The 24,532-nt window shown below is 42.3% G+C and overlaps 1 protein-coding gene across 2 annotated transcripts in view; it reads left to right on the top strand.

Annotated features, from left to right (window-relative positions):
- sgsm2 (small G protein signaling modulator 2) overlaps window positions 1-24,532 on the top strand; it is a 209,223-nt gene that overhangs the window by 151,471 nt on the left and 33,220 nt on the right. Inside the window, exons 6-12 of one of the 2 annotated variants that reach the window (XM_048557492.2) lie at window positions 2,864-3,009; window positions 7,076-7,210; window positions 12,211-12,335; window positions 12,744-12,811; window positions 16,415-16,578; window positions 19,097-19,229; window positions 21,860-21,994. In XM_048557492.2, the coding sequence (XP_048413449.1) occupies window positions 2,864-3,009; window positions 7,076-7,210; window positions 12,211-12,335; window positions 12,744-12,811; window positions 16,415-16,578; window positions 19,097-19,229; window positions 21,860-21,994 (906 nt within the window). The remainder of the gene's footprint in view (window positions 1-2,863; window positions 3,010-7,075; window positions 7,211-12,210; window positions 12,336-12,743; window positions 12,812-16,414; window positions 16,579-19,096; window positions 19,230-21,859; window positions 21,995-24,532) is intronic. The other variant, XM_048557494.2, reaches the window with a different exon arrangement.

Below are 24,532 nucleotides of genomic sequence, written 5' to 3'. Positions count from 1 at the left end.
TGCGTGGTGGGGCTTGTGGAGAGTGTGGAGCAGAAGAGAGAGTCACGGAGAGAGCGGTCCCTACGAAAGGCAGATGGGGTGAGGAGGGAAATATATCTTCGGTTGTGGGGTCAGATTGCAGGTGATGGAGAATGATATGTTGGATGTGGGTGTTGGTGGGGTGATATGTGAAGACAAGGGGGATTCTGTCTTTGTTTTTGTTACGAGGAAGGGTCTGAGGGCAGATGTGCAGGAAATGCAAGATATGCAGTTGAGGGCATTTTTGATGACCGGAGAGGGGGAAAATTACAGCCCTTGAAATAGGACGACATCTGGAATGTGCGGGAGTGGAATGCCCCATCTTGGGACCAGATGCAGCAGAAGGTGGAGGAATTGGGACTGGGGGAATCGCATTTTTGCCGGAGGATGGGTGAGAGGAGGTGTAGTCCAGATAGCTGTGGGAGTCAGTGGGCTTGAAATAGATGTCAGTTTCGAAGCTGTCACCACAGATGGAGACGGAGAGATCCGGGAAGAAGAGGGAGGTATCTGAGATGGTCCAGGCGAATTTGAGGTTGGAAAGGTGTTAGTGAAGTTAATGAACTGTTTAAGCTCCTCATGGGTGCATAAGGCAGCGCCAATACAGTTATCGATGCAGAGGTGGGGGATAGTGCCAGTGTAACAGCCGAAAAGGAATTGTTCCACATAAAGTACAAAGAGGTAGGCATAACTTGGGCCCATGTGGCCGCCTGTGACCACCCCCTTAGTCTGTTGGAAGTGGGAGGGATTAGAGGAGAAGTTGTTAAGGGTAAGGCTGAGTTTTGTTAAGCAGAAGAAGGTGTCGGTAGAGGGGGACTAGTTGGGCCTGTGGGAGAGGAGGCTGCGGAGGTCTTTTAGGCCATGTGCGTGGGCGATACGAATATAGAGGGATTGGATGCCCATAGTGAAGATAAGGTGTTGGGGACCAGGGAATTGTAAGTCTTTGAGGAGCTGAAGGGCATTGGTGGTGTCCCAGATGTAGTTGGGGAGTTCCTGGACCAGGGGTGACTAAACAGAATCGAGGTAAGTGGAGATAAGTTCAGTGAGGCAGGAGCAGGCAAAGACAATGGGTTAGCCAGAGCAGTCAGGTTTGTGGAGTTGGGGAAGGATATAGAAATGGGCAGAGTGGGTTGGGGAAACAATGAGGTTGGACACTGTGGGTGGGACATCACCTGAGGTGATGACACAATGAATGGTTTGAGAGATGATGGTTTGGTGGTCAGGAAAACAGAAGTGTTTTTATTTTGTAAGCTGGAAATCTGTGTGTGTAATTTTAGAAATTCCTACCAGCTGTTTCATCAGACACCCAATAAAGCAGTTCTCCCACTCTGTGGTAACTGAGCCATGCTGAATGGGAAAATTTGGAATAGTTTAGCTGGTCTCTGGTTTGAGGGTTTCAGTTAGTGTTTAGGTGCTTCACCACCATAGAGTTTTAGGGATACGCATTGGTGTTTAGGGTCTACAGTTGGACTCAGTATCCTACGGTTTTGGGGGTGTGGGTTATTGGATTAAGTGTTACAAATGGCTTCACAGTTCTAGCTGTGACAAAGAAATTAGTCAGGGTATATGTTCTTAATGTGGTCATTTGCACTGGAAAGTGTCCATCTGCTCATCGCACTTGATGATCCTAGGGGTTAATACCTCAAGTGAAGAACAGCCAAGGTACTTGAAGATGTTTTCGAAACAACTTGAATCTGAGGAGGCAAGTTGTAGTTTCTGTACAATTGTGTGCCTCAGACCAATGATTCTTTAATGACCAACCGCTATCTTCCCGACAGTGCATTTACTGAATAATCTCACTCAGCCGTTGAAAGATAAGCAGTTTTAAATGAACCTATCTGTGCAACAGCTTATGTGCTCCAAAGGGAACAGAATAAAATTCGGAAAGTGCTAGAGAAATTCAGCAGGCTGCAACTAGGGAGAGCCAAACAGAGTTAATGTTTCAAGTCCAATATGCCTTGTTTCAAAACATGGACAGTATTTTCTGGTTTTCATATGATGACTTAACTCACTGCCAGCAACCTGTATGTTTCAGCAGTTGTGTTTGCTTGTGGGAAAAGCTGCAGCTCATGAACCCTAGATCACAAGGTGTAGAGCTGGATGAACACAGCAGGCCAAGCAGCATCATAGAATCAGGAAGACTGATGTTTCGGGCCCAGACCCTGAAAGGTCTAGGCCCAAAACGTCAGCCTTCCTGCTCCTAAAATGCTGCTTGTCCTGCTGTGTTCATCCAGCTCTACACCTTGTTATCTCGGATTCTCCAGCATCTGCCATTCCTATTACCTCAGCTCATGAACCCTAATGGTGGGAGTGAGCTTATAAATGTCAGTTACACAAGTCAGTCAGTAGAGGAGATGACCTGCTGCTAAATTTTGTGTATTTAGTGGAGGAGCAGCACTTTGCTTAGGAGTGTGATGTACAGCTAGTGATTGTTCATTAGTCTCGCCTATTAGTGAATCATTGTGTGTATAACTTAATTTATTTCACGATTGGAGACATTTTCATTTTTAAGCTTTCTTTTCTCCCATGCTATTTCTCAACCAGGACCAATCCCAGGCCTTTTTTGATGCCAATCTTCCAGTATCCCAATTCCTTGAAACTTGTGTTGTAGGAGCATGAATGGAAATTTATAATGCTGTGTGTTGAGTGAGACCCAAACCAGCCTGGAGCAGTTCTGGGAAACGCAAAGATAAGCATAATTTCCTTGGGACAGAATTAAAGCTTTACAAGTGTGCCAAATGCCATACTTTATAGTAATGCAATTTATATTTGCGTTTTGATTTTAATTTGACGTTGTTCTGCCTCAGCGGAAAAGAAAATTGACTTACTTTTCTGCTCAATGTTACAGTCGGTCCCTGTGCGTTAGAGTACACAAAACTTAAAACTGCTGACCATTACTGGACTGATCCATCAGCAGATGAACTCGTGCAAAGACATCGTATTCATGGAGCCCATGGACACCAGGATTCCCCATCTAAACGTCCGGCACTTGGTGTAAGAGTCAACATGATTTGAAATCTCTTTAATGGTTAATTTGTTATATTAGTGGGACCGTGGCCAGTTTAATCCAGAAAATATTATAGACTTTGAAATCAGCATTACTTTACTAATTATTCAAGATAGAGGATCATCCGGTCATAGTCAAGTTACAGTGATTTTTTTAATTTTTCATTTATCTTGCCCTCTGTGGATTAAATGATGTCAGTTGAGTGAACAAATCCCATATATATGAGAAAGATCGATTCTGAGGATCACTGGCAAAGTGCAGCCTAAACAAATAAATGAAAATTGCTGAAGAGCTGTCCAGACATATGCAAGACAGTTAAGAGGATAGGGAAGGCAAAGGCAAACTGTACTTTTGGATATGCCAGAGCAAGAGGGTCCTGTTCTCTTCTATAGTTATGAGACCCGAGTGTTGGGCAAAGCCAACATTTTTTGCCTATTCACTTGAAATAGTGGTGAGTCATTACCCTTGATCTCTGGTACCCCAAGGACCAATTCTTGGTCCCCTCCTATTTGTCATCTACAGTCTACCCCTCAGCAGCATCATCTGAAAGCATAGCATTAGGTTTTACATCAATGCTGATCACCACTTCTCATGACTTCGCCACTGTTGCTAAATTTTCAGGCTCTTTGTTGGACATCCAGATATGGATAAACAGAAACATCCTCCTTTAAGTAGTGGGATGCAGGAAAGCAATGCTTTCCATCCCCATTCCAAGCTCTTTCCTAGCCAGTAACTGCATCCCTCTCCCCAAAGAGAACTGTTTTCAACTTTGTCATAAATTCCTTAATGGTCAAACCTCTCCCTAACTTTGTAATTCCCCTCAGTCCGCAGTACTCATAATGTGTGTGCCACCCTCATTCTGGCCTCTTAAACATTCCCAGTTTTAATCCACCATTGGAGGTCTTGCCTTCAGTGACCCACCAACAGTTTTGTCTCAGTTTTATCCTTCATAGGCATTCCTTAAAATCTAACTTTTTCTGACCAATCTTTCGGTCTTCTGGATTATTACTTCCATTAATGGCTTAGTATTGTTGGTAAACTCACCACCAGCTACCTTTAATTCAGCCACTTATTGAGAAATCTTGCAGCCAATCAAATGTTGAAACAACAATTCAAACTTTATTGCATGTAGCAACCAAATATATGACCCCTCAAGTAAGCAAAAATAAGCTTGCAACCGAACTTAGCTATTGCCCAATTAATGGTGAAACCTGGCCAGGATTTCAGCCAACGGTGTCTGTCCCAGGGTTTGGTCCTGCTACAACATTGTTTCTCAAAGTTCTGCTCTTAAGTTATTCTGGTATTCAAATCTTCGGTCTCTGAGCTGATCTACTGATAATTTCTTTAGAGTCCTTTCTTTCAAGTTAGTGCAGGTCTGCAGTGGGTTTCCATATAAAAAGCAATGTTTTTGATCCTTGTGATCAGAGATAATGGGAACTGCAGATGCTGGAGAATCCAACATAGCAAAGTGTGAAGCTGGATGAACACAGCAGGCCAAGCAGCATCTTAGGAGCACAAAAGCTGACGTTTCGGGCCCAGACCCTTCGTCAGAAAAGGGGGATGGGGAGAGGATTCTGAAATTTAGGGACGTCCAGTCCCTATACACCTGCATTCTCCATGCAGATGGCCTTAAGACCCTCCGCTTCTTCCTGTCCCGCAGACCCCCCAACCGATCCCCCTCCACCGACACCCTCATCTGCCTAGCTGAACTCGTCCTCACTCTTAACAACATCTCTTTCAATTCCTCCCACTTCCTACAGACTAAGCGGGTGGCCATGGGTACCTGCATGGGCCCAAGCTATGCCTGCCTCTTTGTAGGTTATAGAACACAGAACAGTACAGCACAGTACAGGCCCTTCGGCCCACGATGTTGTGCCGAACTTTTACCCTAATTCTAAGGTCTATCTAACCTCGACCCCTACCTTACTCTATCATCCATATGCCTAGCTAATTGCCACTTAAATGCCCCTAATGAGGCCAACTCCACTACCCTCTCCGACAATGCGTTACACGCCCTGACTGCACTCTGAGTAAAGAACCTACCTCTAACGTAGAACAGTCCCTCTTTCGCACCTACACTGGCCCTAAACCCCACCTCTTCTTCCGTTACATTGATGACTGTATCGGCGCCGCCTCATGCTCCCAAGAGGAGGTTGAACAGTTCATCCATTCCACCAACACCTTCCACCCAACCTCAAGTTCACCTGGACCATCTCTAATACCTCTCTCACCTTCCTGGACCTTTCTGTCTCCATGTCAGGCAACCACCTACAAACCGATGTCCATTTCAAGCCCACCAACTCCCACAGCTAACTGGAATACACCACCTCCCACGCACCTTCCTGCAAAAATTCCGGCCCCTATTCCCAATTCCTTCGCCTCCGCCGCATCTGCCCCCAGGATGAGGCATTCCACTCCCGCACATCCCAGATGTCCTCGTTCTTTGAGGGCCACAACTTCCCCCCCACAATGGTCAAGGATGCCCTCAACCGTGTCTCCCGCATTTCCTGCACCTCATCCCTCACACCCCGCCCTTGCAATAACCACCAAAAGAGAAACCCCGAGTCCTCACATACCACCCCACCAACCTCCGGATACAATGCATCATCCTCTGACACTTCTGCCATCTACAATCTGACCACTAAAGACGTTTTTCCAACCCCACCCTTGTCCCCCTTCCAGAGAGACCACTCTCTCCACGACTCCCTTGTCCGCTCCACACTCCCCTCCAACCCCACCACACCCGGCACTTTCCCCTGCAACTGCAGGAAGTGCTACACATGCCCCCACACCACCTCCCCGCTCCCCATCCCAGGTCCCAAGATGACTTTCCACATCAAGCAGACGTTCACCTGCACGTCTGTCAATGTGGTATACTGCATCCGCTGTACATGGTGTGGCCTCCTCTACATTGGGGAAACCAAGCAGTGGCTTGGGGACCACTTTGCAGAACACCTGCACTTGGTTCGCAATAAACAACTGCACCTCCCAGTCGCAAACCATTTCAACTCCCCCTCCCATTCTTTAGACAACCATGGCAGGTCCATCCTGGGCCTCCTGCAGTGCCATAAAGATGCCACCCGAAGGTTGCAGGAACAGCAACTCATATTCCGCTTGGGAACCCTGCAGCCCAATGGTATCATTGTGGATTTCACCAGCTTCAAAATATCCCCTCCCCCCACTGCATCCTAAAACTAGCCCAGCTCATCCCCTCTTCCCTAACCTGTTCTTCCTCTCACCTATCCCCTCCTCCCAACACAAGCCGCACCTCCAATTCCTACCTACTAACCTCGTCCCGCCCCTTTGACCTGTCTGTCCTTCCCAGACTGACCTATCCCCTCCCTACCTCACCACCCATACTCTCCTCTCCACCTATCTTCTCTATCCATCTTCAGTCCGCCTCCCCCTCTCTCCCTATTTATTTCAGAATCCTCTCCCCATCCCCCTTTTCTGATGAAGGTTCTAGGCCCGAAACCACAGCTTTTGTGCTCCTAAGATGCTGCTTGGCCTCCTGTGTTCATCCAGCTTCACACTTTATTATTTTCGTTCCTTGTTATGTTTGGTCTTAAGTGTCTGTTCGAAGGCACAACTTTTCTGTGATTAACTCCTTAAATTTGTCTGCCAGGCAATCGGTTGCCCTTGTGGCATAAAGCACCCAATTTATCAAGGAGGTGTTAAAGCAGTTTTATCTCTGTAGCCTCCACTCCCAGACATGGCTAATTGTTTTCAATTCCTGTATAAGTTTGTCCTTGTCCTTTAATAGCTTATTCTAGATAGAATTATTGCTGATTCTTTCAAGTGTTACAGCTTATCTTTGTTGATTCATTCAATCCTTTGTAGTTACCAATTGAATTTGATATATTTGGTCATCAGGTAAGGATTGGTCTCCATTGAGATGAGCCTTACAGCCAAATAAGCTTTGCTGATCCTTGAGTTCAAGCGTCACAAATGCCTAATCCCTACATGGATGAAGTAACAGGTTGGGTTGATGAATGAATGAAGCAATTCATGTTTGGTTTGGCTGATAATAAGTTGGTGAGTTTTCTCTTACAGATAAGAAAGCGTCACTCCAGCGGAAGTATGTCAGAAGATAAATTTGCAGCTTCAGCAAGAGAATATGTGGAGTCATTACATCAAAATTCGAGAACGCATTTGCTGTATGGAAAAAATAATGTACTTGTCCAGCCAGTAAGTAGTGCATAGCAAGAAACATCTGACCTCTTGATGGTGGGGTGAAAAAAACAGCTGGACAGTGCTGCTCACGCTGCTTAATATCATAACTATTTAATGACTGCAGTGGGATGTTTTAAGAGAGCAGTTGAAAAAAGGACAGGAAAGTGCAGCAAAAATTTCCAGTAGACATCAAATGAGTTTAGGGATTTCCTTTCCTCCTTCAAGCTTTTCATCAGCACAAACCTTTATCCTGTTTCATCCACCATATCATGTAGAAATGGAGTCAAGCCCACCCTGGCAGTTTTATTCATATACCAGCCTTGGCACAGTCAGTAACTCACCTCTTGGAAGATAGTTGGGTCAATCCCACTTCAGCATTGAGCACCAAAAGAAATAGAGGTTGATACTCCGTCACAGTGTTAATGAAAGTGCAGCACTACCGGCAATGCCATCTTTTGAGAAGGTGTTAAATCAAGACCTCATCTGTCTTTTTGGGTGATTGTGAAAGATTGTGAAGAAGAGGTATGATTCTGCCTGGTGTCCTGGCCAATCCTGTATCTAAATTGACTGTCTTGACTACAGTGACTATGTGTCAAAAGTGCCTTTGTATGTAAAGTGGGTTTTGACCACCAGTAGACACATAGAAAATAGGGCAAAGAGTAGGTCTTTCAGCTCTCTAAGCCAGCTCTGTTATTCAATATGATCAATTTTCCAACTTAGTTTCCTGTTCCTGCTTTTGTCCCATACACATCAATCCTTTTAGCCCAAAGAAATATTTCTATCTCCTCCTCAAAAACAGTTGTGAAAGTATTCGTGAAACTTGCTGTAAAGGAGCTCTCTCTTTCGCCATGGTCATTATTTCCAGTTGTGGACCACAAAGTTGCTGGATTTATCAAATAAAGTTTTACTACTTGCCATGGTGGGATTTAAACACTTGGCTTTTGGACTGTTGCCTCAGCATCACTGTCTCTTGGCTGCTGTCCTTCAGAAGGGTCACTGGACCTGCTTTCTTTCCACAGATGTGTTTCTCTAGTGTTTTCTGTTTTTGCACTTGGCTGTTTGCCATGCCCTTATAAAATAGAAAAAAGAGCAATTTTATGCACATACATTAGCCAATGCCCATCATGTCTGAAATGAAATGAATTCACTCCCCCTAATGTAGTGATTAGATCCGATACTGTCAGAGGATCCTGCTGAATTTAACCCTCCTAATGAAATGAGTAGCGTTGTATTACAAACCGGAGAGTTTTGGACCCCAGTCATTACAATTCCTGTCTGCATCAGCTATGATTGGTTTGCAAAATTTGACCAGAGTTCTGCAAATGGTCTCCAACAGATGATGCCAGCAATAGGAAGGAAAGGAAATGGTCTTGTCAGTGCAGCATGAATTGGAATTTTAATAAACCTTTCAAAAAAAATTTAGCAATAAGTTGTCCATATCTATTGAGCAAAATTGTCTTGAGACCTGACATCTGATCTATTTTAATTTGTTTTCCACCAACAGGCATTTTTTTTAACAAATCAGAACCTAGCTAAGTAAGCTGTAGCACAATCAATAGCAAGGATTACCAGTCAATCAGAAAGAATGAAACAAGTGATTTGATGTAAACAACACTCAATCACTGCTTATGCATTTAACATGTCCGATCAGCAGAAGCTACTTGCTAAATTGACTTGGAGTAATGTACTTTCCAATACCCTCACAATTTTTCTCATCTCTTTGCTTGAAGCTCTTAACTATCTGCTGGGGTGTCAGTCAGACAGCCATCCTCTGTCATCACATCTAGATATGTGTGTTCCATCTTACATTTTGGAAGTTTATTGTTAATTATGTTTGATGGTGTGAGCAGAATTTGTGTGCAATGCTCAAGTATAGACTTCCCAACAGGTCATTGGATGATGAGCTTGGTTTCTACCTTTGCCCACCTTCACGATAATTGATAATCTTACCGAATGATAGAGCAGACTCAAGGGGATGAACCACACTCGAGAAGCTTCACAACATCCGGCACAATGTGCACATTTGATTATCACTGCAACTATAGATATTGCTGTATCCAACACTGGCATTCAGCAGCAGCGTTGTGTACCATCTACAAGATCATAGATCATAGAATCCCCACAGTGTGAAAACAGGCCCTTTGGCCCAACAAGTCCACACTGAACCTCAGTGCATCCCACCCAGACCCATCCCCTGTAACCCACCTAACCCCCACATCCCTGAAAGCCATGAGTAATTTAGCATGGCCAATTTACCTAACCTGCACGTCTTTGGATGCGCTGCAGAAATTCACCAAGACTCCTTAGATAGCACCTTCCAAACCCATAACCACTATCATTTAGGAGGACAAGGGAAGCAGATACATGGGCGCACAACCACCTGCAAGTTTTCCTCAAAGTCACTCATCATCATAACTTGGAAACACTGTCACTGGGCCAAAATCCTGGAACTCTATCCCTTATGGCATTGTGGATTGCATGCAATACAGTGGTTCATGAAGGCAGCTCAGCATCACCTTCTCAAGGGCAGCAAGGGATGACTAATAAATGCTGGCCCAGCCAGAAACGCCAACATCCCGTGAATGAATAAAAAAAAGATAGAGACCTACTTCTGTTCCTAAATTTGTATGTTCTTTATCCTCGCTAACGTTAACAATGATCAGCATCAAAAGCCTAACATCATCATTCAAAAACAATGACTAAAAAATGAGACAATATGGCGCAGTGGGAAATTCAAACTACATTTTTAAGCTATGCTATGCTTTCTAGGAGATTTTATTTCAATGTAGTCTATCTGAACAAACGAGTGTAGATATGGAAGTATTGTTGATGTTTTAAACCTTGACGTAGGGTAGATAATTAATTCCTTTGACATATTCTGAGTAACGACGAAATATCGGTTTAGCTTACAAAATGAAGTCTGAACTTGATCCGAATCTGAGCAGATTATGCATCTCTTTAATTTGGCAGAATTCTTATAAATGTTAAGATCTCTTCCTTGCTGTTTCTGTGTTTTGCAGAAAGGGGATTGTATGTGCTGGTAAGGGGGGATTGCTTTTCCAGTCCTACCCCTTTTATATTGGAATCAAGCCTATACAGGTCAGATGTACTAGAGATTCACAGGAAACGTCTCTCTGCCATGGCCTCACCACCAGGATGTTGCTCCACCTGGTGGTTGGGTTGAGAATGGACAACAGAAAGGAAGATTGTCTCTGAGATAATGGGAACTGCAGATGCTGGAGAATCCCAGATAACAAAGTATGGAGCTGGATGAACACAGGAGGCCAAGCAGCATCTTAGGAGCACAAAAGCTGATGTTTCGGGCCTAGACCCTTCATCAGAGAGCTCTATTGGGTCAATAGATATTTTTAATCAACCTGTTCAACAATATTATTTCACACCTCTGGAGCAGATGAGACTTAAACACAGGCCTCCTTGTCCAGTGGTAGGCATGCTACCACAGTGTCACAAGAGCCCTTAGCTTTCATTTATATATTACCATTTACAAGCTTCAGATTACCTAAAGTGCTTTACAACCAATAAAGTGCCTTTATAATTGCTGCTGTAATATAGAAACTGCAGGAGCCTTTTGCACGTAGCAAGAACCCACAAACAGCGACGTGATGATTTTCAGATAAATCTGTTTTAGTTGGGTTGTTTGGGAGATAAATAATGACCTGGACACACTAGTGAGAGTGAACTCCTCCTTCTCTTCAAAAGTTTGAAATCCATCTTTTACATCCACAACAAAAACAAAGTTGCTGGAAAAGCTCAGCAGGTCTGTCAGCATCTGTAAAGGGAAAAACAGAGTTAATGTTTCGGCCTGGTGACTCACTCGCTGGAGTGTTCTCCACTCGCTGGAGTGGCACTTGAACCTGCAGTTTTCTGACTCGAATATCAACTGATGCAAGCTCAATATAACAACAAAATGCAGGCAAATGCAGAGTAGGCCAGGAAATATTTGTGGAGATGGGGTAGTAAGCAACAATTGTGAATGCATGTAATCTAACTCTGAAGTTTAAAAAAAAGGAAATGCTGGAGATATTTAAAAACCGAGAGAACTGCAGTTAACATTTTGGGTCCGGTGAGCCTTCCTCAGAACTGAGCTTCACTTCTGAGGAAGCGTCACCAAACCCAAAACATTAACTCTTTCTTTTCCTTCACAGATACTGCTGGGCTTTATCAGCAACTTTGTTTTTGCTGCTGGAGATATTTGTTGTATAAGGCAGTTGGCTGTAAGAGTTAATTCTGAAATGTTTGTATATCTCTGCCCACTGAGGTATTTATAACAAGCTAGGTAGTTCTAGTTATCTGTAGTTGTTCTGGTCTGCTCATTTTACCTGTACTGTTGGCAGTCATGAGACTTAGCTTTGCCTGTTACCAGTTTCTCTTACAAAGTGTGATATAGTTCAGTTTCAAACGAATGGAACCAGCTATCATAGCTAGTTTGTAATAAACTGCTACTTGTTACTCAAGTGCATGCCTGTTCTGATGAAGACTTAAGTGGTGAAAGATTAATCACTAATGATACTATTAAGTACCTGTAGACTAGTAATACAAGAAGAATAGTATTTTTGAGCCAAGAGACTTGGGTTGAAGTCCCACCTGCTCCAGAGCATTGTAATTACACCTCTGAACAGTTTCATTTGAAAATAACAACAAAAAGAAGGATTGCTAGCAGCATGTCTACCTAAAGCGAAGTCGTAACAGAACCAAATGCCAGTCAAGCACATCTCTATCATCTCAACTGGTTTGGCAGCACCTGTTAGGAGGGAGTAGCTGACTTGCATGATGGGAGGGTAGAAGTCCTGATCAACACACACTAATCTGCTACATCTCTATCACTAGTAGCAGAGTGGAGTTCCTCCAGCAGATATACAGCATCAACTCAAGAAGATGAGTCACCGCCCTTTTCTCAAAGGAGCCCAGGTTTGGGCAATAAATATTTGCCTCGCGAGCAGCACCATTTCCTAGGAAAGCAGCAGTAAACGCAATACTTTTGTTTCCTCTGACAGAAGGAGGACGTTGAAACTATTCCAGGATACCTCTCACTTCATCAGTCTGCAGAACATTTAACTCTGAAGTGGACCCCAAATCAGCTCATGAATGGGACTCTGGGAGATTCAGAGCTTGAAAAGAGGTAAAATGCGTTTTTAATTTCCTGTGATTCTTGTGTGAGTTTCATTTTTGTGCAGGATGCTTATTCCCTTTGTTTCCAGAAAGTGTCTCTTTATTTCAGAATTTCAACACCCACTGTATTATATTTTTTTCAAAGTTCATTCTGTATTTGGTCAATTTGTGTCAACAGCCAGTGTCACAGCAAGTAACAACTTTTAGTGCACTCCATTCCTGAGAATTTTCTTGGACACTTCCCACTCATCTTGCTGGGCCAGTGTTCCTGTTGTATATCTTTGCTACAAGATCACACAATCACGATCTTGTTAAAGAGAAATCTTCAGTTACTCATGAAGGAATTCTGAATCACAAAGGAATTCTGAATCTGCAAGTGTTAAAAATGTTAAAATATTATTTTATTGCTCATTTTCAGTGTCTATTGGGATTACGCTTTAACTGTGCCATTAAGCCAGATAGTCTGCATTCATTGCCACCAACAGCGTAAGTGTCTTTTCATTTTATACTTTCACGTGGTCTTTTCTTGAGTGCCAATGTTCTAACATCAGGCTGTAAACATGTTGTGATTACTAGTGACCCATGGTTCCCTTACATGAGTGAGAAGCAAATATGACTTGAATGCTGTGGGGACAAGAGTTCATATCCCATCATGAACTAAGGGGCATAACCTCAAAATAAGGAGGAGTAGATTTAGGACTGAGTTGAGGAGGAACTTGCACAACCCTTTGGGTGAAGCAGTTGATGCTACCTCTTTGAATGATTTTAAGACAAAAATAGATATTTGCACAGTAAGGGAATTAAAGGTTATGGTGAGTGGGTGGGTAATCTGAGTGCACAAAAAAAAAGTGATCTTATTGAATGACTGGAGCAAGCTTGACAGACCAGATGGCCAACTCCTGCTCCTATTTCTTACGTTCATGGTAGCTTGCTGGCATTGGAAGCTAATCTCAGTACTGGTGACCATGAAACTATCATCATTTATTGTAGAAACAACTGGTTCACTTTGAAAAAGGAAAATCCAAATTTTCTCTAATGTCCTTCAGAGAAGGAAATCTGCCATCTTCAGCTGGTCTGGCCTACATTTGACACCAGATCCACAACAATACAGTTGACTCTCAACTGTCCTCTGAAATGGTTGAGCAGTGCATTCAGTTGCATCAATGGCTATGAAGTCTCAACAAAGAAATGAAACTGGAAACATCTGGTATTGACCCAGGCACCAAAAGACACAGTGGCAGAAACAACTCTGCCAACCCTGCTTAATAAAATCTGGGGGCTAATGCCAAAACTTGGAGAGCTGTCTCACAGACTAGTCAAGCAACAGCCTGACACAGTCATACCTTCTAGACTATGTCCCAGACACCATCATCACCATCCCTAGATATGTCCTGTCCCACCAGAAGGATGGACCCAGCAGAGGTGGCAGCACAGTGGAATACAGTCAGGAGGATGTTGCCCTGGAAGTATCAACATTGACTGTAGAGTCTATGAAGCCTCACAGCTTCAGGTTTTACATGGTCAAGATTACCTCCTGCTGATTACCACATACCATTGTCTCTTGGTTGGTGAATCAGTACTCCACGATGGAGAACAACACTTGGAGGAATCACTGAGGGTGGTAAGGGTGCAAAATGTACTCTGGGTGGGGCATTTCAGTGTCCAAGAGTGACTCATCAACAGCGCTACTGATCAAGCTGGTCAGTTCCTGAAGGACAAAGTAGCTAGACTGGGTCTGCGGCAGCTGGGGATAAACATATTTGACTTCATCCTTACCGATCTGTGAGCTGCAGACGTATCTGTCTATGACAGTATCAATAAGAGTGACCACCGCACAATCCTTGTGGAGATGAAATCCTGCCTTCATATTGAGAATACCCTCCATCATGTTGTGTGGCACTATGCTAAATGGGACACACTTCGAACAGATCTAGCTTCTTAAGACCAGACACCTGGCACATTTGGCATTTCCCCCACTCAACCATTACCAGCAAGCCAGGGGATCAACCCTGGTTCAATACAAAGTGCAGGAAGATGTGCCAGGAGCGACACCAGGCATACCTAAGAATGAGGTGTCAGATTGGACTATCTGTTACCACTGAGCATGAGCAGCAAGTGATAGACAGATCTAAGCAATCCCATAAGCAATGGATCAGATCTAAGCTCTGCAGCTCTGTCACATCCGGTCATGAATGCTGGTAAACAAATAAACAACTCGCTGGAAGAGAGGCTGCAAAATATTCCCATCCTGAATGATGGAAGACCCCCAACACAACAGGCACATCCTGTACACACAAAGCAGGACAAATCCAATCCTGCCAATTACCACCCTGTCAGTCTACTCTCAATCATCAATAAAGTGATGGAAGGTGTCATCAACAGTGTTATCAAGCAGCACCTGTTCAGCCGTAACCTGCTCAGTGACACCCAGTTTAGGTTCTACCAGGGTCACTCAGCTGCTGACCTCATTGTAGCCCTGGCTCAAACATGATAAAAGAGCTGAATTCCAAAGGTGGAGTGAGTGACAGGCCTTGACATTAAGGCTGCATTCGACTGAGAGTGGCATCAAGGACCCCTGGCAAAAATGGACATCGGGAGCAAACTGCCTTCTGGTTGGAGTCATAGCTGGCACATAAGATGGTTATAGTTGTTGGAGGTCAGTCATCTCAGCTCCAGGATATTTCTGCAGGAGTTCCTCAAAGTGGTGTCATAGGCCCAAGTATCTTCAACTGCTCCATCCATGACCACCTCTCCATCATAAGGTCAGAAGTGGGGATGTTCGCCAATGATTGCACAATGATCAATCATATTTGTGACCCCTCAGGTACTGTGGCAGTCCATGGTCCGATGCACGTAGATGTCGATAGTATCCAGGCATGGGAACTGATATTCCCACCACACAAATGCCAGGTGATGACTGTCTTCAATAAGAGACTCTCTAACCACTGCCCCTTGACATTCAATGTTATTACAATCAATGGATCCCGCATTATCAACATCCTGAGGGTTATCATTGTACAAGAACTCACCACATAAACATATCGGCTACAAGAGCCAGTCAGAGGCTAAAATTACTGTGGTGAGTAACTTACTTCCTGACTCCCCAAAACCTATCTACAAGGCACAAGTCAGGAGTATGATGGAATACTTTTCACTTGCTTGAATGGCTGCAACTCCAAAGACGCTAAAGAAGATTGACACCCTCCAGGACAAAGCAGCCACTTGACTGGCACCACGTCCACAAGCATCCACTCCCTCCACCGGCGCTCAGTTGCCACAGTGTGTATCGTCTACAAGATGCATTGCAGCAATACACCAAAGATCTTTAGACAGCACCTTCCAAAATCATAGCCACTTCCTTCTGGAAGGACTAGGGCAGCTTTTACATGGGAGCACTACCATCTGCAAGTTCCCCTCCAAGTCACTCACCATCCTGACTTGTAATTTATTGTTGTTCCATCACTGTCATCTCCCTAGAGAGTGTTGTGGATCAACCTATAGCATGTGAAGGAAGGCAGCTTGTTGCCACCTTTTTAATGGCAAATAGGGATGGGCAATAAATGTTGGTCTAGTCAGCTCTGCCCACATCCTGCAACTAAATTTTTTTTAAAAATACACCGGCCTTCCCTCATCTGGCCCATATGTGACTTCAAACCCACAGTACTTCGGTTGACTCTCGACTTCCCTCTGGAATTAACAAGCCACTCACTTCAAGCACAGTTAGGGATGGACTGCAAATGCAGGCCTTGCCAGGGATGCCCACATTCCTTGACAATTTTAAAAAATAACAAAATTGCAACTTTTTTGAATATGTAGTTAAATAGGTGCAAAACATGCTGTAATGCAAACTCAAAGGGAACTTTAAATCTAAATTGCCTTAGAACAATTGTTATGTGTAAGCTTTATATGTGTGTTGCATGTTACAGCTAGAAATCAACGACTGGCTTTTAATGATGTGCATTGTGTAACTTTATCATCCTATGATGCAGTAGTCACAAATGGCCAAAGGGTTAATGGCTCAGTGATTGATGCATATATGCTTATTCAGATGGGTGATATCGTTATCTTATGAAAGTAATCTTTTTTCAGCTGACAGTGGAGGCACTCTTGTGTTGGTGAGTCAGGATGGAATCCAGAGACCTCCACTGCACTTCCCCCAAGGTGGTCACTTGTTAGCCTTTCTCTCCTGCCTTGAAAATGGACTGTTACCACGAGGACAGCTTGATCCCCCACTTTGGTCACAGCGAGGAAAGGTGAGTGAATAAAGCTACACAGATCCAAACCACGTGGTGAAGCCTGAAGCCAGGCACAGATTATTTACGTGATGATGGGTTTATTCACTAGGTGCAGCGTTGCACACATTAACCCAGTGTCCCAGCATATGACAGTTACATTAAAATGCCATTCATGGGGAAGATCATGCACTCCTGTCCCTGCAGTTCCCACTGGTTATGGAAGCCTTTAAGCAGACCAAATCTGTCTTTATACTCTTCTGAAAGATCAAATTAGCTGCAGTAATCATTTGTCAGCCTTAAAGGTGTATCATTTTTAAAACAATCCAAATTCCAAAGGAAACTGAACTGATTTAAAATAAAGTGCCATATTGGAAGGAGATCGTGCCTTCCTGCCCCTGTGGACATAACAAATAGGAGAAGAATAGGCTGTTGTTGACTTGCTCGCTGAGCTGGTACATTTGTTCACAATTGTATCGTCATCGTGCTAGGTAACATCATCAGTGCACCTTCAGTGAAGCTTAGATGTTCTGTCCTGCTTGCTACTTGTATCTAAGTTTGTTGGGGTGGGTGGCATCACTTTCGGATTTGTTCCTGAGTGGTTGGTATATGGGATCCAGCTCTCTACTTGTTTGCAAACGGAGTTCCTGTTTGAATACCAGGCCTCTAGGAATTCTTGTGCATGTTTTTGCTTGGCTTGTCCTAGCCAAGTAAAGGCATGCACGAGAATTTCTAGATGCCTGGCGCTCAGACTGGAACTCCATTAACAAACATGTAGAGCTGGACCCCATATACCAACCACTAAGAAACAAATCTGAAAGTGATGCGGCCTAACAAACCACGATACACAAATAGCAAGTGGGACTGAACACCTAAGCTTCACCGGAGGCACACTGATGATACCTAGCGTGGTGACTCAACGTTTGCGAATAAATTTACCAGCTTTGCAAGCAAGTCAACAACCCAAGCTACAAATCTTCTCAAAAATCTTGCATAAGAATAAACCATTCAGCCCCACGAGCCTGCCCCTGCCATTCAACAAGATCATGCTGTGGTGTCTGTTGGTTGCATAAGGGCTCGAGGGTGCCCAGGACAGTATTTCTTTATGCTATTAAGAATGCTAATTAAACCAAATAACCAAATTTATAAGCTAATATATTAGAGCCTTGTAAAATTGTGGTAAATCTCCCTATCTATGTGCCATAATATCCAAATTTAAATCCCACCTCAGATATGACAGCAATAGAAGTGTGCTGTAGCATGTCCAGTTGGGCTGATTTTTGAAAAGTTTGAAGCATGTATTAGGAGAACCTTTTTAATTTAATTGAATTCAATTTCAAAATAATATAAAGACAGTCTGATCACATGGGCCCGAAGCATCATTTTTCCTAGCAATGATATTTTGTTTTAATTCTGATAAGTTCCCATTATCTTGGCAAGTGGAATATACTGTTTTGAAGTATGAGGTTTGCACTTTGGCAGGAATGATAGAGGAGCTGAATATTATTTAATTGGAGAAAGACTGCAGAGAGCTATAGAACTGAGGAATTTGGAAGTCCTAGCCCATGGGTATTAGGAAAGGCAAATGGAATGTTGGCCATTATCTCAAAGGGAATAGAGTATTAAAAAAAGGGAAGTATTGCTAAAACTCTATAAGCAATAATCAACCCACAGCTGAAAAACTGAACCATTTTAGGCCCTCGTGTAAGGAAAGATATACTGAGCGTTGGAAACATTACAGATAAGGTTCACTCAGCTGATACCAGGTGTGGAGGCACTGGCTGATGAACAGAAGTTGCATAAGTTGGAATATAGAAGAATGAGAGGTGGCCTAATTGAAACATGCAGGATTCTTAGGGCAGCTGACAGGGTAGATGCAGCAAGATCAATTTGCCTTGTTGAAAAGCCTAGGGCCAGAGGACATAATCTTGGAATAAGGTGACAAGTATTTAAGACAGATGAGGAATTTCTTCTGAGGGTAGTGAATCTGGTAGGAATTCTTCACTACAGGAGCTACAAGAGTGATTAAATAAGCTAAGATAGGCAGATTTTTAATCAGCGAGGCAATCAATGATTATAGGGAGAAGGCAGGAAAGTAGATTCTAGGATTATATCATCAGCCATGATCTCACTGAATGGTTGAGTTGACTCAATGGGCTGAACATGCTTCTGCAGCTTTTTCTTAGAATCTTACAAGTAAGTTTCCACTGACCTCTTGACTTTTTGTTACAGAAGCTCCTCCAGGGGCTTTCTAAACTGTTATTTCTCAATTAAAACAGTAGCAAGAGCTTGGGTGCTGCACCTAGCAGTCCTGTAAAGCTGAGAGTACATTGGCTGCTATGTTTCCTCCGTTACAACAGTGATTACACTTCTAAAGTCCTTAATTGTCCATAATGCACTTTTGAAACATCCAGCAGTTGTAAAGGGTGGTATATAAGTACACGTCTTATTTATTTCATCTGATTCATGAGTAGTATGATGCTTAGGCAAACTTCGTAGCAAGCAACACAACTAACTGCTGTACATCCCAAACACCAAGGGCAAGGTATTTCCGAAACTACGGAAAAGAAACAGCAAAGCCAAATCTATGGATCCAGAAGAACAGCCAGATGAAGAAATAACTACAGATTATGTATTCAGAATAATTTATCCTGGACAGAAGAATGACTATGGTGAGTTTTTGTTCATTATTGTTGTTGTGTTATCTGCTAATTCTCAGATCATTGCTGAAGTTTAATGTTATTGCTGCATTCTTGACACTCCTGATTCACTGAAGTGCAAATATTTCCTGATTTTGGGAGACGTTCATTTGCTGATTTATTGTTGCCTTAACCTGGAATTACTGGGCAGTAAGGGATATGAGATCTCTCACCATCAAGTTTGTATTCAATTTGAATGAGAATGAGAACCAGGTGAAATCTCCTAAAAGCAACGTCAATTGAGATCATGTGTCCAGGCAGCTTTAACTCATCACTCATCCTGTGCACCCAGTGCGATTTTCTGTCATACAGGAACAAGGCAGGCAAGCTGTGACCATTTTACCAGCTGCAGACAAATCTCCTTCAGACTGAATTAGTGAGTGATTTCTTTTATAGACTTTACATTCAAGTACATGTTTTGGATGATATTCAGTCAAAGCCATTGACTGTATGAGGAATTAAAACCCGTCTTACACTTCAGATTTTTAAGTTATTATTTGGGATGAGCATAAACTGTAGTGTTTATGTATAAATGTTTGCATGTGGTGTGTATACGCATGAGAGGAAGTGGAGAGATGGAAGTTAGAATATGGATTGAAAACGTTCTAAGTGTCTCTCTGCTTCAAAAGGAAAGCCTCACCATTTAAGTGCAGAATATTGAGGTGAGTGTTGTAGAAATCATGACAAATTGATAAGACAGAAGGAGACCAATTTGCCCATTGTGTTAAATCAATAAAAAACACTGCCTAAACCTACCTTCCTGATCTGGGTCACTAGCCCTGGAATTGATGCATCCTGTGTAGAGATAATTAATGCCCATAGAAAACCTTGAGAGCACAAGCCTTAAATTTTGAAAAGTAAAAATCTGTTAGTACCTTTGGTTAATCTTGGTCCCAAGGAGTTAGCATTGACAGTGGGGAATTCACCACTCGACGTCCAGTTTTGTGTTAGTTTCTTGCAAACTAGAGGACAATCTCTACCCAGGCCTTCAGTACAAACTTCCTCTGGCAACATGGGTACATACTGATGAAAGGTCCTGACCCAAAACGTTGACTCTCCTGCTCCTCTGATGCTGTCTGACAAGCTGTTCCTCCAGCTCCACACTGTATTGACTCTGACTCAAGCATCGCCGTTCTTGCTATCTCCACAGCTGTGTACTAGTTGTTCTGCAATTGTGACTGGGCCATGAGCAATCAGTCAGAGCAAAGAGATGACCAAAAGACAGGACAAAGGAAGAACCACAATATCTTGCTTCCTGTTAGATCATAGACGTTATTTCTGATGGTTCATTTTTATCAGAGTGGTTGCACCAACAGCATGTCACCTGATCTAACATCAACTGTAGCTAAGCGCCAGGTTTCTCTCAAACTCCTCATTTCAGCTCATTGGGGGTTGGGAGGTGGGGGGGTCATTCAAGATATTAAAGTGTGACTTAAACCCAGAAACAATGTACTCAATTTGCAGGGAATACGTATATCAAGCAAGACACAGATTCATTCCTTTTCAAGGCCAATTGGTTGATTCATCAATTCATGAGCTGTCTGTCAAGACTTCTGACAATTATGAAAGCCTTATAAATACTGTCATAAGATAATAAATTCTCCCTGTTTTGGGATTCACGTTAGATGTGCATAGCACTGGCAAGTTACACCTCCCAGTTAATCTGCAAAGACTCCTTTTAAATAGCATCGCTATCAGCCAAGATCCCATCGCTGTATCCCTTACAACATTGGACAAGCACTCAGTTAATATGCAAAAACAATGTAGAAACTTCAACTTTTGACTCTCTTCCTGCATTTATTTGATGAAGCAGAAAATTCCACACCTAATTCCTGCAATTTTTAGTGAACAATCAAATTTTTAGCTCAAGAAAGGAAGTGTATTTGTACAATGTTCCATCCCAGACAATTTTTTTTGTGCCACCCCAGTTTTTCCGATCTTCCTTTTTATTGCGGTGAAAGATCTTTCTCAACAACTGTCCTAGACAGGACCAAATTGCCTCCATACTCTTGTATCTACTTTGTGGCCTTATGATATAAGACTTGACTGTGAGTGCTATTCAACTCTGGAAGGTATTACAACCAAGCTGATGATGTTCACAGATGCTTCATTCTGGTCAGAATTACCATGTGTCCATCAGGGGAACTATTTTAGCTTGCTTAATACAGACATTGAGGCCAGCTGTAAAGGTACCATGAGTGAGACCAGCTTCTGGGCACAGATTTTGGATTGATATATGAATATTAAATGTGACCTGACTGAGGTGCAAGTTTGTCTTTATAAATCCCCTTTTGGGAAGGAAGGATAATAATTAATGAAGAAAATGTCTATGCATGTGTTCATATTTGTGAATGTGTTGAGATTGATCCCTTTCTAAATATCTTGCCAAAATTGGATAGAAATGCATTGTCTGACTGCAATGCATTACAAATTTTAAGATGCAAGAATATACTCATTAAAACAGGTCAATGCAGAATTGATGCTGGTTGTAAAAGTTACAGCACAAGTTTTGGCCTGTTTTTAGCAGTCAGGAGCAGTGTGTAAGTGAACTGTGTAGTGAAGGTATGCTCCTCATCAGCCCTTTCAATCTTTTCTTTGAGCAGTAACTATTAACTACCACCACTTAGCTGCCAGCCGATCGGTCTCTGTCGAGGATGATGAGGAAGACGAGGATAGGCTACATGAAATGATTTCTATGATCTTCTCACGGAACCTCACAGCTCCTAAAATGATGAAAGGTGTTTATGCAGTTTGGCCTAATCACACTTGAAGTGATATGCAAGATAATGCAGTGCACCATACAGAGTCTCATCTCAAGGTTCAACAGTGTTGGCATTACCAATGTTAAAACTATTGAAATTCTTTTGACCCATTTGATCCTTTGTACACTGATTTTTCTTCTCTGTCCTAAAGCTCATTTTCATTTCCCTTTTTAGATTAACGGGTCCACTAATGATTCAGTGAGTTTAACCAGTGACCAGCAGAAGTATACGCAGTAAGAAAAACCTAACCTCTGATGGGTCAGAATTAGATGAGCATTTGTAGTGCTCCTGCCCTTGGCCTTATCAGCACTTTTTGTTTCAAGGCTAGCACAATTATTCCCTAGTTGCTATCCAGTGACCTTTGCTAGAACTATCTGGTTACAACAGCTTGTATTCCTGTAGCACCTTTCCCATTGCTGAAATGCCCCGAAGTCCTTCACTGAAATGTGAACAGAAAATTTGACAGGGGACAACAAAAGGACGTTATCAGGACAGGTGACTAAAGGTTTGGTCAAAACAGCACCACGGTGGATCTGAGATGATCTGGAAAATCACACTTGCTGTCTAGGCTCAGGTGCTTGTAGATGCAAATGGGTGAAAGAACAAAGAGGGTGGCTGACTTTTCTGGTTATTACCCTAGCCAGAGGTCAATATCTTTGAGAAAGGAGCGAATTGTCAAGAAAAAAAAGCATCATTTTCACATGATGTTGACTGACATATTAACCTTCAACAGTTTTAAAAAATGCTAAGTTTAAGCCAGAGTGAATAACTATATTCTACAGTCAATAACTTATTAAAAAAAAGTTCCATCATTCTAGTTCTATTATTCAGTACTGATTTACTTACCAGTGCCACCTTTGAGCACTTAATCACACTGTACCTGTGTTTGAATGTAACTAAATTGTTGGGATGTTCTAAGCCATTTCAGAAGTGGATGTGAATTTAATTGTTAATATTCCTGTGTTTCTTTCCCCACCACCTCCATTACAAACTCTACATTGACCTCAGCAACACTCAATTGCACACAAAACAAGGGCTGGATTCATCTTAACTAATGCCCGATATGTGTAACATATGCATGAATCCACATTTTTAATATCCTCTTTCAGATAGGGATCAGATGAATTTTACATAAGTGCCAGCACAATGTGACTTTACTTTGTCAGTGTTCCACTGATACAGTTTGAAGGAGGAGGGTGGAGGTGGGTGTTAGAGGTAGCTCATTTACAGGTGCTGACGTACCACTACATTCTTAGATACATTGTTGACGGTTTGAAGGTAATGACAACACTGTTGTTTCCCATTTGCTCGCCGTTGCTTTTAATTTTTTGCAACATGCTTGAACTGTGCATGTGGCCACTAAACAAAAGTCCTCAATAACTAATGCTGTTCACTGTAATTCTTCACCAAGTGATTTTTCCATTTTGGTTTCTCAGTTTGTCAGACAACCTTTCATCGGGTTTCATTTTTGTCTTTAGGTTCTGTGAGGTTCTGATTTCACCAGGTTCTTATCACACCTTCCACAAACAAAAAAAAACCTAAAAAATTAAAATCCTATAAATTCTGATGCAATGCGCAGTGAAATTTTTTTGTAACTCAACCCATGAGAAGCTGCAGTAAATGATACGTCGGCCAACTGCTTCCTGAAGAATTAAGGTGAAGAGCATTTCTTTTAGTTACAGTTTTATTTTTAAATTATTTTTATAGTCTCTTTTAATTTGCTCAGCTCCCAGCCTGTCTGCATTGCCTTGCTACAAAGGACTATACTGCTTTTAGTTGCCTTGACCGTAGCTATGTGATGCTATTGTAATCACACCTGGCATTGCATTGATCCCTTCCCTTCCATTATGCTTGTTTTGACCCCCTTTCATTTATTGTTTATTTATCCTTTGCTGCTAGATTTAGTTACTTGGTTGCATGTGAATTTTTATTGTTACATGCTCTCCTTTTGTGTGGGAGAAAATAGCAAATATTCAAGAGTGGTCCCAAGGCAGTCATCTAATAATGAGTTCAGATGGCATCCCAGTGACTGTGAACTGTGAGCATGTTATAATTGCCCTCTGATCTCCTGAAATTAGAATACCCCCTTGTAATCACTCCAAAATGTTTGTTTACTTTTATATATTGTAAATGTGACAGGATGGTTTTAACTCAAATTCTGGTCTATATGTTTTATTTGTCAAGTGCGCTCAATATTGTCGATGCATGTTGAAATTCTCACTAAAAATCCATGGATGTTAAATTGTCAATACTATTTTAATCATATTGGAGTTGATTACCATGAAATTCTATGTCCTGCATATATTATGGACAAGAATATGGAAAGACTCCAATTTTACTTTATGTCAATGATGAATCTAGCTGCTTTGAACTAGTGTCACTAACGCATGTTCTATGTACAACAGTTAAAAGCTTTACGCTTTAAAAATGCAGCAAAAACACGTCATTGCTATAATTTTTTTAACCTTTTCTTTTTGGTTTCAGCATCATAAATAATTGCATCTGTAAAATGCC

Source organism: Stegostoma tigrinum, chromosome 27 (assembly GCF_030684315.1).
Source record: "Stegostoma tigrinum isolate sSteTig4 chromosome 27, sSteTig4.hap1, whole genome shotgun sequence".
NCBI lineage: Eukaryota > Metazoa > Chordata > Chondrichthyes > Orectolobiformes > Stegostomatidae > Stegostoma > Stegostoma tigrinum.
This window is presented reverse-complemented; position numbering and strand designations above follow the sequence as displayed.